The 16,551-nt window shown below is 46.3% G+C and overlaps 1 protein-coding gene across 1 annotated transcript in view; it reads left to right on the top strand.

Moving 5' to 3' along the window:
* Positions 1 to 16,551, top strand: part of WNK1 (WNK lysine deficient protein kinase 1) — a 395,379-nt gene that overhangs the window by 267,239 nt on the left and 111,589 nt on the right. The window contains exon 22 of the mRNA XM_029597482.1: positions 4,315 to 4,401. Coding sequence (XP_029453342.1) covers positions 4,315 to 4,401 — 87 coding nt within the window. The remainder of the gene's footprint in view (positions 1 to 4,314; positions 4,402 to 16,551) is intronic.

Here is a 16,551-nt window from a genome sequence, read left to right as displayed (position 1 = left end):
TTCTCCTGCAATTTATTACAATCCGCTTGAGATTTAACTACTCTACATAATTTTATGTCGTCACAAATGTGATCACATTGCTCGTTGTACCCCTTTCCAGGTCATTTATAAATATATTAAAAAGCATCTGTCCAAGTACAGATCCCTAAGGCACTCCACTCCAGTGGACCCTGAAGTCACAGTGGTACCAGGCCACTCAGAGCCTCCAGGATTGTATCGAGTCACCCCTTTTTCTCAGGGACTCCTTGTCCTGGTGGCGGGTACTCTTCAATCTGGAACGGGGAATTTCCTTTTGGAGTCTCCCAACTCAAATTGTATTGACCACAGATACATCCACTCTGGGGTAGGGGGAGCTCATGTGGATGGGCTCAATATCCAGGGTCTGTGGTCTGCTTAGGAATGTTCTTGTCAAATCAACTTTCTGGAGCTCCAGGCAATCAGGTACATGCTATGGGCTTTCAAAGATCTGCTGTCCAGACAGACAACCAAGTAGACGTGTGTCAGGAAGCGGTCCAGAACTGGTCGTGGGCTCTGTCTCACGGGATAATGCTCAGGACCATGTATCTGGCCGGGACAGATATCGTGGTGGCAGACAGGCTGAGTTGAACCTTCAGACCCCACGAGTGGTCCCTGGGCCAAGGGGTAGAGAATTGGATATTCTGCCTCTGGGAGAGCCGGGCATAGATCTGTTCACGACCCCTTGCAATAGGAAGGTGCTTCCATACTGCTCAATGTCCAGGACAGATGGCAAACCATCCTCAGTCGCCCTGGCCCGTCACTGCGGCAAAGGTTTTCTGTATGTGTATCCTCTGATTCCCTTAGTGGCGCAAACTCTCTTGAAGCTTCATGAGACAGGTCTGGTTTCCACTCCTGTGAGAATTGTCCATCCGGAAACCGATCAGTCTGCGGACTTCCCCAGATTTCATCACGCAAGATCAAGGCAGGCTGCAGCATTCCAATCTCCAGGCCCTGTCACTCATAACCTGGATGTTATTTATTTATTTTGGATTCTTATATACCGACATTCTTGTATAATATACAAATCATATCGGTTTACAATACAACAGAACAATCGCAACAGGGCGTTACATTGAAACATAAAAAACATAGCATCTAATAACATAAATAATATAAAACATATAACATATAATACAACCGAATATACGCTGCTAATGCGTAACATGAACTATAGTGTCTAAAAGAGTAAAAAATATGCAAGCATATGGACTATTACTAATGTAGTATAAAAGGGGTTCTTAAGATAATATACAATCACATGATCCGTGGATTTTGGCTTTCCTACTTTGCCGTGAGAATGACACCGGGAGCAGAGACAAAGGAGGTTAGTGGAGAATGGGGGGGAGTGGAAACGAAAGTGCTGTTGGGAGGGCGAAGAGGAGTAGATATGCTAAGAAAAGGGAGAAGGAGAGGGATCTAGTCTCCCAATAATGTTCTTTTAAGTCTTTTAACCGGAGTCAGAGTGGTCTTGGGGTTCCGGGAAGACCACTCTGTTGAGAGGTTATTCCTGCAGCCGTTTGCTCTTTCTGAGAATGTCTCTGGTCCTGGTGGCTTCTAGAAAGCCTTCCACTAGAAAGTCCTACGGACTGAAGTGGAGAAGGTTTTCCATGTGGTGTGAGCAGAAGGCCCTAGATTTTCTGTCCCACACAAAAACAGCTTGAATACCTTCTACACTTTTCAGAGATTGACTTAAAAGTGAACTCTGTCAGAGTTCATCACGGTGTAGATGGTATGCCCATCTCTGTACGACCTATAATTGTATGTTTCATGTGGGGAGTGCTTCAGTTGAAGCCTCCTCTAAGGCCTCTGGCTGTGTCTTGGGACCTCAATGTGGTGTTAGCTCAGCTGATGAAAGCTCTCTTTGAGGTGCTGCACACCTGTGACCTGAAGTACCTGACCTGGAAGATCATATTTTTGGTGGCGGTCACTTCAGCGTGTAGAGTCTGTGAGCTCCAGGCCTTAGTGACTTATCTGCCTTACACTAACTTCTATCATGACAGGGAAGTCTTGCGTAAGCACCCTAAATTCCTTCTTAAAGTGGTGACTGATTTCCATCTGAACTAGTCAATCGTCCTGCCAGTTTTCCTTCCCAGGCCCCATTGCACCAAGGCGAACAAACACTGCACAGTTTGGACTGCAAGCGAGCCTTAGCCTTCTGTCTGGAGCAGGCAGAAGCCATAGACAGTCCACCCCCCCCCCCCCCCCCAATCATTTTATTTCTTTTGACAAGAATAGGTTGGGCGTTGCCATTGCCAAACAGATACTATCCAATTGGCTAGCAGATTGCATTTCCTTCTGTTATGCCCAGGTGGGGCTGCATCTTAGGAGTCATGTCAAGACTCATTCTGTCAGTGCCATGGCAGCGTCAGTGGCCCATTTACGAGCAGTTACTGTGGAGGAGATCTGCAAGACTGCGATGTGGCGCGCTCTCCACACATTCACATCTTATTACTGTCTGGCTAGGGATGGCTGACGTGACAATAGGTTCTGCCAGTCTGTCCTACAGAACCTGTTTGAGGTGTCGAACCCAACTCTTCCAACCTAGGGCCCATTGTTTGGGTTCAGGCTGTCTGCCCCCTCTTATCAACAGCACTGTTGTGCCCATTGGTACCTGATTAGGTATCTGTCTGTTCCCTTTTTGTTGGGGAGCAACCAGTAGCTAGGGATTCACCCATGTGTGAGGACTACCATCCTGCTTGTCCTCTGAAAAAACAGAGTTTCTTACCTGTAAAAGGTGTTCTCCAAGGACAGCAGGATGTTAGTCCTCACGAAACCTACCTGTCACCCCACTTAGTTGGGTTTCTTCTATTTTTATTTTATTGTAATTCTATGTTACGAGTCTGAAGAGGGGACCCCGCGTGGATACATGATGTAGGGCATACTGGACGTCCTATGTGTGCCTAGTCAAAGTTTCTAGACAGTTTTCCGCATTGGGCTCAATCTGGTAATGTCACCCCCTTGTGTGAGGACTAACGTCCTTCTGTCCTCAGAACACCTATTACATGTAAGCAACTCTGTTTTCTCCTAATGCATAATTAAACTCCAGAATTCATGCCAGAGTATGTGGTAAAAGCTGTTAATGTAGCTGGGTTTAAAAAAGGTTTGGACAAGTTCCTGGAAGAAACTTCATATTTAAGGTGGACTTGGGGAAATCCACTTTTATTCCTGGGATAACCAGCATGTAGTCTGTCAACTTTTTGGGATACTACCAGGTAGTGGATTGGCCACTATTGGAAACAGGATACTGGGTTTGATGGACCTTTGGTCTGACTTAGTATGAAAAATCTTATGTTTTTATTTTTGGGGTTGACCTCCCTGCTCATTAGAGGGAAGTTCATATGTTTGTTTGATAAAGAGATATTGAGGAACTGCGGATAGCTCACTTCCCTAAGAGGGATGACAACATCAGAATAGTTTTTGATTCTCTGCCTCCATCTACTGGTAGGGGAGCAAAACCCACTGGTCTGATAGGACTCAAGGAAAGAAAATTAGGTAAGAACTACATTTTTCCTGTAAACCTTATACTAGACACCTTGACTATGTCCTCTGGCAACAGATTCTACAGCTTGATTGTGCTTAGTGAAAAAGTGCTTTCTGCAGTTTTTTTTTTTGTCTACTGGCTGTTAATTTTATGCAGTGTCCCCTTGTTTTGGTAGGATTTAAAAGGGTGAATAACCTTACATTAATTTAGATTTGTTGCTGTTCAAAGTCTGCTATAAAGGATGTTTATAAACCAAAGAAAATGCAAGGCTCCATATTAGGGACATGAGTTCCTGCTTCCAAACACAATATGCAGTGCCATCAAATAAAATCCAAAAGGAGCTCCTCTTATCTAGGAAGATCATGAAAATTAAATGCCTTTAAAATCTGGAGAGGACACATTCCCAGGGTTTAGAAATGTAATCTCTGCTGTGCTTCACACAAATACATAAATGGTGTTCCCTCAATTTATAAAATGGAATTTTATGACTTTATGATGAATGATGACCTCCTTTGGAGTTTTTCTTTAATCTTTATAGGACAAATTGGGGCATGAACTGAAAGTAATTATATAAAGGTAGTAATGTTCTGAAAGATTCTGCCTTTAGATGTATTTGAAGCATCAGTGGAGATAATAAAAAATAAAATGGATGCTCTGCAGTCAAATTCACAGTTTGATTAAGACAGTGGAAAGTGCTGCTTTTGATGAGCAAATGACTTTTTTAGCCTTTTCATTGTTAACACAAACAGTGTGGTATGCTGAAGATAACTTTATTAGCCATTGCTTATACATATATTTTTATATTCATGCTTTAGTCCCAGCAGCCACTAGAAGACTTGGATGCACAACTGAGAAGAACACTCAGTCCAGAGACCATTGTAGTGAACTCAGCTTCTGTCTGTGTAAGTGTGCATCATTAACTTGGTAACAGTTGGGGATCTCTTATTATCCACTATACATGTATTTTATACATTAGCAATCCAACACTATTATGATTATCAATTTTTATTACAAAAATGTTATCACAACAGGTCATTAATTAGAAATTTTTTTTATATATAATTATATTGAATCACACTTAAAGATTAAATCGCTCTGTGGATAGAATTTCTTTTGATCTAAATAACCTAACATTTGCACATCACCTAACACTTTAATTGATGTAACATATCACTTAACACATGATATCAAATAATCCTTTTTAAAAGAATTGTTCACACACATTCATACCCCAAACCCACATACATACTCATTCATACATTACCCTCCCCGTTATACCCTTTCATCATAAAACACTTTTTATCAAAATAACAAGCCTTTTTGTATTTAAATATTATGTTAATATTGTTAGGTCAGTTACATCCAATGTTCTTTTTATTTCATCATTGGTTTTTCAATAGTGCCTGTGCTCAATCAACTTTATATCTCCGAAATTCCTCTCATTGTGTCATAGACAGACCCTGCCTCCGATGTTCCTCTTGTTAAACTGTAAAGGGTTCCAACAAGGCCGTTATATCGCCACGAATGGCTTCCTCAGGGGAAATTAATCAGCAGGAACACCCCAATCACTGCAGGCAATAATTGTACGACTCTCAATTGGCTCTACTAAACCATCTTCAAAATATACCTCAACTCGTTTTTAACCTTCCAAAGATACATATTTTGATTGCCCGTTAACTCTCAATGGTACTGCCCACTGCCGTCAGTTTCACATATCTTAGAATAGCACACCTCCCGCTTGTTCACTACTACGGCATATCACAATGCAGACATCCGGAGCCAAAGCACTTGTGTATTTCATAAGAACACAACATAAGAAATTGCCATGCTGGGTCAGACCAAAAGTCCATCAAGCCCAGCATCCAACAGAGGCCAAAACCAGGCCACAAGAACCTGGCAATTACCCAAACACTAAGAAGTTCCCATGCTACTGATGCAATTAATAGCAGTGGCTGTTCCCTAAGTAAAATTGATTAATAGCCATTAATGGACTTCTCCTCCAAGAACTTATCCAAACCTTTTTTTGAACCCAGCTACACTAACAGCACTAACCACATCCTCTGGCAACAAATTCCAGAGCTTTATTGTGCATTGAGTGAAAAAGAATTTTCTCCGGTTAGTCTTAAATGTGCTACTTGCTAACTTCATGGAATGCCCCCTAGTCCTTCTATTATCCGAAAGTGTAAATAACCGAGTCACATCTACTCGTTCAAGACCTCTCATGATCTTAAAGACCTCTATCATATCCCCCCTCAGCTGTCTCTTCTCCAAGCTGAACAGCCCTAACCTCTTCAGCCTTTCCTCATAGGGGAGCTGTTCCATCCCCCTTATTATTTTGGTTGCCCTTCTCTGTACCTTCTCCATCGCAACTATCTTTTTTTGAGATGCGGCAACCAGAATTGTACACAGTATTCAAGGTGCAGTCTCACCATGGAGCGATACAGAGGCATTATGACATTTTCCGTTCTATTAACCATTCCCTTCCTAATAATTCTTAACATTCTATTTGCTTTTTTGACTGCTGCAGCACACTGAGCCGATGATTTTAAAGTATTTATTATCTACTGATGCCTAGATCTTTTTCCTGGGTGGTAGCTCCTAATATGGAACCTAACATCGTGTAACTACAGCAAGGGTTATTTTTCCCTATATGCAACACCTTGCACTTGTCCACATTAAATTTCATCTGCCATTTGGATGCCCAATCTTCAAGTCTTGCAAGGTCCTCCTGTAATGTATCACAGTCTGCTTGTGATTTAACTACTCTGAATAATTTTGTATCATCCGCAAATTTGATAACCTCACTCATCGTATTCCTTTCCAGATCATTTATATATATATATAGAAAAGCACCGGTCCAAGTACAGATCCCTGAGGCACTCCACTGTTTACCCTTTTCCACTGAGAAAATTGACCATTTAATCCTACTCTCTGTTTCCTGTCTTTTAACCAGTTTGTAATCCACTAAAGGACATCGCCTCCTACCCCATGACGTTTTAGTTTTCGTAGAAGCCTCTCATGAGGGACTTTGTCAAACGCCTCTGAAAATCCAAATACACTATATCTACCGGTTCACCTTTATCCACATGTTTATTGACCCCTTCAAAAAAAATGAAGCAGATTTGTTAGGCAAGACTTCCCTTGGGTAAATCCATGTTGACTGTGTCCCATTAAATCATGTCTTTCTATATGCTCTACGATTTTGATCTTGAGAATAGTTTCCACTATTTTTCCCGGCACTGAAGTCAGGCTCACTGGTCTATAGTTACCCGGATCACCACTGGAGCCTTTTTTAAATATTGGGGTTACATTGGCCACCCTCCAGTTTTCAGGTACAATGGATGATTTTAATGATAGGTTACAAATTTTAACTAATAGATCAGAAATTTCATTTTTGAGTTCCTTCAGAACCCTAGGATGCATACCATCCGGTCCAGGTGATTTGCTATTCTTTAGTTTGTCAATCTGGCCTACTACAGCTTCCAGGTTCACAGTGATTTCGTTCAGTTCGTCTGACTCATCACCCCTGAAAACCATCTCTGGAACCGGTATCTCCCCAACATCCTCATTAGTAAACACGGAGGCAAAGAATTCATTTAGTCTTTCTGCAATGGCCTTCATCACTTCTCTTTCCACAGTCCTGTATCTTACTTCCTTCCAAACTCCTACATAAACTCAGCGTCTTGGCGTACCTGACTGCCACAACGAGCAGAACGATGTAGAACGATATATATCATTTTTACTTATACACCCAGACAACTGGGTTCTAGGAACAATGAGTACTAAACACTGGACTCAACTAGCATGTACCGTTATGATCAGTACTTCCTGATCATTTCACCTCTGCTTCTCTTAATACTCTTCTTTCTTCTCCTTTCAGATAGAGACATCAATCCCTGTCCTGGTTCTCAGAGGCAACTCATCCCATTACCCCCTCCAACCTTTTCCCTATCTCCCTCCTTTCTACTTCCTCTCTTCTCCAAGGACAAGCAGGATGGTAGTCCTCACATGGGTGACATCAGGATGGAGCCCAATCACGGAACACTTTTGTCAGTTTCTTGAACTTTGACTGGCACACTGAGCATGCCACTAACCCTGCATCCAGCAGGGGTCCCCCTTCAGTCTCTCTCTTTCCGTGCAGCAGTAGCCTCGCAGATTTCTGGAGCTTTGTGAAAATTCCTCAAGGAAACATTTTTTTCAAGAAACTTTTACCCCATCCAGGGGTCTCCCATCGACCACCAATCTCCGTTGAAGCCGGTAAGTTTACCTCATCCCTTGTGGTCAGTTCCTGGCGGTGCTTTCTTCGGTGTCCAACAGCCACAGACTGCGCGCCGCCCTTTTTTTTCTAAAAAGATGGCGACCGGGTTTCGAAAGTGCCCAGAGTGCCCGAGGACCATATTCATTATGGACCCTCACGATGTATGTGTCTTGTGCTTAGGGGGCCCGCTCATGACGTCCAGTGGTGCACTAGCTGTGCCCAGATGACACCAAAAGGCCGCAGGGCTCGCTTGGAAAACATGGAGCACCTTTTTAAGCGAAATTCTGTCTACGCCAGCCAAGGCTACACAGTCAGAAGACTTCCTCTTCAACAACTCCATCGCAATCAAAGTCTGTGTCATCGAGACACCGGTGACCATCCTTCACCAGTTTCTTCACGTTGGAAGGCATCGACATCTTCCTCTTCGGTGCCGGAGAAGGACCGGACCGAACATCGGTAAAAACACATGGTCATCGACGTAAGCCTTCTTCCGATGCCGCCACCAGAAAGCCTTCGGCATCGACAGCCACCGGCCAAGGGGCCCCATTCCCCTCTGGACCCGGGACACCGAGGCATTCCCCACCGGCACCGGTGCTGGGAGCAGAGACTCCACTGATACATGTGGACCCTCCGGCAATGTCTTCTGAGCCTCCACCCCGGTGTCCGTGCTACCAATGCCAGCCTTCCGGGAGGAATTGGACCGGATGGTTCAAGAGGCGGTACTCCAGGCACCAGGGATTCCAATCTGCACCGGCTCCCATGCCGACACCCGAACGGATGCCCACCATGCTGGCTCCGCTTCTTGATCGCCTAGATGCCTTAATTGGTGCATTACCATCGGTGCCAGCACCTCCAAGACCACAGACACTGATGCCTATTCCGTTGTCATCGGATGAGGAACAAAATTTACCGATGCCAGAGCCAGTTCCAGGGCCATCGGGTCTGTTGCCTCCCCGACGTCCATCGAAAGCAGATTCCATCGATGCCATCACCGTCCTCGGTGCCTCCAACTTTCCCATCGGTGCCACCACCAGATCCAGCTGGATTTGGACCCATACCTCTATCTGAAGAGCCACAAGTTGCTAGAGATACACCATATGACCCCTGGGGTAATGATTCTTCTGACACTCAGGACTCTGAACTCCTATCAGAGCTTTCACCCCTGGAAGAACGCTGCTGCTGCCCTCCTGAAGGCCTCACATTTGCAAACTTCATTAAGGAGATGTCTGAAACATCCCTTTTAAACTGCAAACAGAGGTGGATGCCAGGCATAAGATGCTTGAGGTACTACAATTTGTGGATGCCCCTAAGGAGGTCATGGCAGTTCCAGTACATGAAGTGCTCCTTGATTAGTTACAACGTACCTGGTAACACCCTGGCACAATGCCACCTATCTGGTCCAGTCAGCTCCAGGGTTTCAAAAAAGCCAACTGCCCCATCAATCTGTGGTCATTGAGTCTGCCCAAAAGAAAGCCAAAAGATCCCGGCCTCATTCTTCCGCCCCTCCAGGTAAAGAACAGAAATCCTTGGATGCCTTCGGACGAAGAGTCTTCCACGGTTCTATGCTGATGGCATGTATAGCGGCTTATCAGCTATACATAACTCAGTATTCAAGAAATCTTTGGAAGAAAGTCCAAGAATTTTCTGAAACCGTACCAGATGAATATCAGGAAGGGCTCACCACAATCCTTCAGAAGGGACTTGATGCTGGAAAGCATGAAGTCAGGGCAGCATACGCCATCTTTGAAACTGCCTCAAGAGTATCAGCAGCAGGCATAAGCACCAGATGCTGGGCATGGCTCAAGTCCTCTGACCTATGCCAGGAAGTCCAAGAAAGGTTGGCAGACCTTCCATGTACAGGGGACAATTTATTTGGTGACAAAATTCAAGAAACAGCGCAATTAAAAAATCACCATGACACCTTGCGCCAGCTGTTCACTCTCCCCTCGGACTTCCTATCTACCAAGAGGCCTTTTCGGCGGGATCCTAGGAGGGTATCCTATAAGCCACGTAGGCATTATCCACTTCCATCCCGTACTCAACAGCCTAGACCTTCCCAAAGAGGTCAGCCTCGACATCCCAGGGCCCCAAAACCCCAACCAGCCCCACAGACTGGTCCAACATCGGGGTTTTGATTCCTTACTTAGAGGGCAGACAATCCCCACCCATTCCAGTAGGAAGCCGCTTGTTCCACTTTGCCAACATATGGCACACAATTTCAACAGACCAGTGGGTCTTTTCTGTGATCACCCATGGTTACCATCTGAACTTCCTCACGCTACCATCGAACCTTTCATCTTGTCCAGCGTGGGGTCTAACCAAACACATTTCACTTCTCGAGACAGAGCTCTCGACCCTTCTGTAGTCCAATGCCGTCTGCTGCAGTGGGGTCAAGGGTTCTCGTCTCGGTATTTTCTAATTCCAAAGAAATCGGGCGGCATTCATCCTATACTGGACTTACGCGCCCTAAACAAACATCACCGCAAAGAAAAGTTCAGAATGTTAACCTTGGGCACCATGCTCCCTCTACTGCAACGTGGAGATTGGCTCTGCTTTCTAGATCTCCAGGAGGCTTATGCCCATATTGACATATACCTTCCTCATCAAAAATACCTCAGGTTTGTAGTAGGCCACAATCATTACCAATACTGGGTGCTGTCATTCGGCTTAGCATCAGCACCCCATGTATTCACAAAATGCCTCGCAGTAGTCGCAGCTCACCTGCGACAAAACAATATCCACCTTTATCTGTATCTAGACGATTGGCTCCTCAGAGGTCCATCCTGACAGGAAGTGCTCCATTCCCTCCATTTCACCATCAGTCTACTACAATCCTTGGTATTTCTAATAAACTATCCCAAGTCACATCTGCCTCCATCTCGCATCCTTTCATTCATAGGAGCAGATCTAGACACTATCCAGGCCAAAGCATCTCTCCCAAAGGACCAAGCACGCACATTATCAACCTTGGCCAAAGCAGTGCAGACTCGCCAAACTACTACAGCTCGTCATTTACTAACCTTGTTAGGTCACATGGCGTCCACGGTTCATGTAACCCCAATGGCTTGACTAGCCATTAGGGTAGCACAGTGGACTTTAAAGTCCCAGTGGTCCCAGTCAAATCAACACGTACCACATTGTCTGTCACCAATCAGCTTTGTCTCTCACTAGCTTGGTGGGTACAGGGGTCCAATCTTCAGATAGGACTACCCTTCCAGCCTCCGCAACCTCAAATTACTCTAACAGATGCATCCAACCTGGGTTGGGGAGCCCATGTCAACAACCTCCAAACCCAGGGCACCTGGACCACACAGGAAGCAAAGCAACAGATACATTTTCTGGAACTCCAGGCAATTCGATATGTATCTAGGGACCATTCACTTTTCGGGATTGCCTCTCCAACAAGGTAATCCTAATTCAAACAGACAACCAGGTAGCAATGTGATACCTTAACAATCAAGGGGGCACCGGCTCTTACCTGCTTTGTCAAGAGGTGGCGCAGATCTGGGCCTGCATGCTCTCCCATTCCATGCTACTGAGAGCAACCTAGCTGGCAGCCATGGACAATGTGGTGGCAGGCAACCTCAGCTGGAACTTTCATCCCCATGAATGGTCCCTAGATACCACTGTAGCAAACAAAAGTTTTCACCAGTGGGGCCACCCACACATTAGACCTCTTTGTGTCAATTCAAAACCACAAAGTGGACAACTTCTTCTCTACATCGCAACCTCAACTCACCGCCACGAGATGCCTTCGCCCACTTGTGGTCAATGGGTCTCCTATATGCCTACCCTCCATTTCCACTCATCAGCAAGACTCTTGTGAAGTTACTGCAAGACGGGGGCACAATAATCCTCATAGCCCCTTACTGGCCGTGTCAGCCCTGGTTTCCTATCCTATGCGACCTCTCAATCCAGCAACCAGTTCGCCTGTGCACAGATCCAACTCTGATAACGCAGAACGGGCTGTTGCGTCATCCAAACCTTCACTCCCTGTCTGACAGCTTGAACGTTGAAAGGTTAATACTACAATCCTTTAACCTTTCTGATAATGTATCCCACGTGAAGCTACGAGGACAAAAGCCTTCTACTAGGAGATCTTATTGTTCCAAATGGAAAAGATTTTCGTCAAGGTGCACCACACAAGAAATAGATCTTTTCCTGCCCCACAACAAGGTTCCTGGACTATCTCTGGCACCTCTGAGTCTGACCTACAAACTTCCTCCATCTGAGTGCATGTCTGCGCCATATCCGCTTATCACAAAGGTATAGGGGAGATGTGACGTCACATGCCGTGATGCCAAACATCGTGACGTCACGCCTTGAGCAGCCCAATTGCACGTACAGGGGCCGCTTTCGCCCGTGCAGGCATCCATCTTCGCTGCCGGCAGCTGAGGCAGGGGAGCCGCGGTCCGTCTCTGCCGATGTCCGTCTCCGGAGGGGGGCTGCAAGAAAAGTAAGTCGCTTCGTTGCTTTATACTGCCAATCCTCTCTTCCCTCCTCCCGAAGCAAGGCTGCTTTATGCGCCTTGCTTCGGGAGGAGGGGAGAGAGGACTGGCAATCCCAAGCGTAGGAGAACCGTCCACTTCATTGCTACTTTTTTTTTTCGATTTTTCGATTTTTTTTTTCCGCTTTCGTTGCTTCGGGAGGAGGGGAGAGGACTGGGGCTGCCCCGGAGACCAGCACCCATGGACCGGCCAGGGCAGGTGAGCGGGGGCTAGGGGAAAGTTTGCCGCCTACCCTTACCCCTGCCTCTAACGCAGGGGTAAGGGTAGGCGGTAAGTTAGCAGGTTAAACGCGCGGCAAAACGTCAGGGTAAAAAAGCGATAGTCGGGGCGCGCGTTACTGTATGGGAGGGAATAGCTAATTCAATCGTTTACATCTAATATACATGCCGCGGGCGGAAGGGGTTACCCGGTGATTTAAAGAGGAGATAAGAGTGGGTTAAAGGGGATAGTGTATCGCGGGTTGGACTAACACGGCCGAAAAGTGAGTAGAAAGCGGGTTAGGAGCAGGGTAACCGCGGCCGCACTTTACTGTATTGACCTTGTAGTAAATATGTTTCTCTGAAGACAAACAAGATGAGTCTACCACACAAGTGAACGACATTTAAATGTGCCAGTGTGGTCAATCTACTAGATAGCTGTGGAAAAGCTAAAAGGATTTTCACAGGAGTAAGCTGGATTTCCTGCCTAGCTGCAGTTGTGCAGTACTCCCTCAGTATTCTTTTTGTTTGTGGTGCATTTGTACTGTTCATTTTTCTCTCTGAGAGCAATTTATTTTGTGATTGGGCCTCCTCATTTGACTCTCTACCCAGTTACACATGTTTTTGGTGGCATTTCTGTGTCTTGTAGTTTACCTTGCCCTGAGAAACTTTTCCTTTACTTTTTGATGCAGCCTGTTTGAGCAACATCAGCTTCCCTTTTCTCAAACATTTGGGCTTTGTTTTTGCTTTGGCTGTTTTTCTCACTACCTGAATAGACCAGTGGCTTCAAGAAGTACTCCTTCGGCTTCAAAATGTTAATAACTGATCATCACAAAGTTTGTGTGTGATGCTTAAGGTTAGAACATGTCCTCAGCTGTGGCATTTGCACAAATATGCCATTTAGGACCACTGAGCTCCAGCAACAAGAGTGCAGGATATCTTTGCAGTAAAAGGCAGTCTGTTCCACTGACAGACATCAGACACTTTTGGGAGATCTGCAGTATATACTGAAGATTATTATAACACAACAGTGAATGATGACAGATAAAGACCAACTAGTTTGTCCAGTTTGCCCAGCTGAGATTTTCTCTCTAGTTTTCTACCACTTTTGGTAGATTAGCACGTAACTTCCCGTGTGCAAATCAACACTAGCTTGCCCTCCACATCCAGCTCTTGTCTTAACTGATCTCTCAACTCTTTTTTCAACACTGGCCTTCATATCCATCTCAAGCATGTCCAAAAACCTATTGTGACCCACCTTAGTAGGTCATACTTAACCTAACACCCAGGTGTCCTTCCCTGTTTTATTAAATTTTTTAGTAATGTACACAGTCAAAGAAAATTGAGGCTGTTCAAAACATTTGTCCTCCTTATACACATTGATGTTTGGGTTTAAACTGTGGTCACTCAGTTTACCTCAGCCTTCTTGGAAACCTGGTGCAGGTGTACTACTTTTGTCTAGAGTGGTAATGTTGCTCTATACAAGTTACCCCAGTGCCTTCTTGGAAGCCTGACACAGCTATACCATTGCTGTTTAGGGTTGTAACCACCATTCCATGCAGGTTACCCCATTGCGTCTCTTCCCTTCTGGTAAATGAATATACAAAATCTCATACCTAATTCAATACTTAGCTCTACCCCTATATTATCCCACCAAGGTTTTTAATAATCTAAACTAAAACTGCTGAAGCCATTGCCCAAACATTTGGCCTCCTAGGTCCCCGTCAACTTACCAGGCAGTACCAGACAACCACCAACTTGCTGGCACTGACTTAGTTGATTTCTGGGGAGTTGTAGCCCACTGGTACCAACCAGACTATCCCATGGCCTGTATTATTACTAGGTCATGCTTCATTCTCTGCACTTCTGTTTCACGCTTCTTGTCTGCTTTTGAGGATATGAAGGGTGGGTTGTTTGCTGTAGGAATAGGGTTGGGAGATGCAATATTGCAGATAAGATCCATCTAAGTCTTAATTCCCGCCCCTGTGCAGTGCCACAAGACCCCTTGTGTCTCTGGCTTTCCTATCACTCATCTACCACTAGAGATCCTCTGTCCTTTGCTTATACTTTTTTTGAATTCCTTTACTATTTTTGCCTCTTGGGTGTCCTTTCCATGCATCTGTCACCCTTCTATGAAGAAATATTTTTTGATTTTGCTCCAGAGTCTACCCCCTGGAGTCTCAGACCATGACCACTTGTTCTAGAGCAGGGGTTCCCAATGGGTTTTTACTGTGTGGGTGCCAAAATATTTGGGGACTCCCAGTCCATTCCCCACTACTGCTCCATTCTTTCTCTTCCCCCCCCCCCCCCCACCATCCTTGTCCACCAATGTCTTTTTCACCAGCTTGCCCCCCCCCTCTAGTCTTTCTCCCCCTACCCAAGCTCATCCCAAATAATGACTTCTCATTTCCTCAGCCACCAGAGAACAGAACTGGCCCAGGAACAGCTCCCTAAGGCACTTCACTAATCGCCTTTCTTCAGAATAAATTCCATTTATTTGTAATTTCCTTTTGTGTCTCAACCAATTATTAATCTGGCCCATACTGTGGGCCTTAACCCCATGCTGCTCAATTTGATTCTCCTTGCAGGACCTAAGAATATAACACAAGATTTGCCATACTGGGTCAGACCAAAGGTCCATCAAGCCTAGTATCTTGTCTCCAACAGTGGCCAATCCAGATCGTAAGTACTTGGCAGGATCACGAAAGGTTGATAGATTCCATGCTGCTTATCCCAGGAGGCAGTACATGTATTCTCACAGTACAAGCAGGATGGTTGTCCTCACAAATGGGTGACATCGAGGATGGAGCCCAACCACGGAAAACTTCTGTCAAAGTTTCTGGAACTTTGACTGGCCCCTACTGGGCATGCCCAGCACGGCACCAACCCTGCAGCCAGCAGGGGTCCCCCTTCAGTCTTCTTTTTTCCACGCAGCAGTAGCCACGCGGTTAAGGAGCTCTTACCACATTCCTGACAGGAAACTCTTCTTGAACTTCTTTGAAGTAAAATTCACCCCACAGGGGTCCCTCCTCTATCTAAATTTAGCCCGCGGTGTTTCGGTAAGTTTTTTGCCATTTTTCGCCGATTACCGTCGAGTTTGGCCTTTGCGGCCTGCTGGCCATCGACCGTCCCGCGGCTAAAGTTTTGGTCAATGGCCATGGCGTCGGGGTTCCGTCGGTGCCCAGATTGTACGCGCACCATGTCTATCACAGACCCTCACAGAGTCTGTGTATTATATTTAGGGAGTGAGCATGATGTCCTGACTTGCACCAAATGTGCCCTTATGACACCAAAAGGTCGCAAAGCCAGAATGGAGAAGATGGGACTCCTTTTCCATGCTCACACTCCGCCGTCCATCGCATCGACGTCCTCGGAACCGGCACCGTCGAAGTTCTTCCATCATCGGCAACCTCCCGGTGACCGTCTGCCATCGACGTCTCCACGACCATCAACTCCCGTCCCTTCCCCCGAGGATCGCGGGGATCGGAGGGAAAAGCATCGTCATCGACATCGCAAGTCTCGGACCATCGAGGAATCGAAGTCATCGACCTCAGTACCGTCCGAGCCGCCACCGAAGAAGTCTCGACCAGAAGTGGCACCGTCCACCTCTGTTTCTGAGACACTGAGGCAACCCTCTCCCCATCGGGGTTTGGGAGCCGCGATTCCACCGGTGACGGTGGTCCCTCCGGCTCAGCCTCAGCCTCCCTCTTCCGCGGAGCCGGGTATTGTTACCCCAGGTCTCCGGGAAGAACTGGACCGGCTGGTCCAGGAGGCCATCGACAAAGCGATGCAACTGTTCCAGACTCCTTTGGCACCGACTCCGCCACCGAGAGTGGAACCAGTCACCGACCCGATTCCAGCAGCGCTGGCATCGCTGCTCGCCTGGATGGAAGCGCCCGTGACCGCCCTTCCACCGGTGATACCTGGGTCACCAACAGCACCGGTGCGCTCCCCGATGCCAATTTCATCGGGTGCAGAAACACCCTATCGAATTCCTCCTTCGGGAGTAGTCCCATCGATGCCGTGTCGTCCATCGCCACTGATACATTCCTCCGGGGCGATACGCACATCGGCTCCATCAATGCCTTC

Source organism: Rhinatrema bivittatum, chromosome 4, assembly GCF_901001135.1.
Source record: "Rhinatrema bivittatum chromosome 4, aRhiBiv1.1, whole genome shotgun sequence".
Lineage (NCBI taxonomy): Eukaryota > Metazoa > Chordata > Amphibia > Gymnophiona > Rhinatrematidae > Rhinatrema > Rhinatrema bivittatum.
This window is presented reverse-complemented; position numbering and strand designations above follow the sequence as displayed.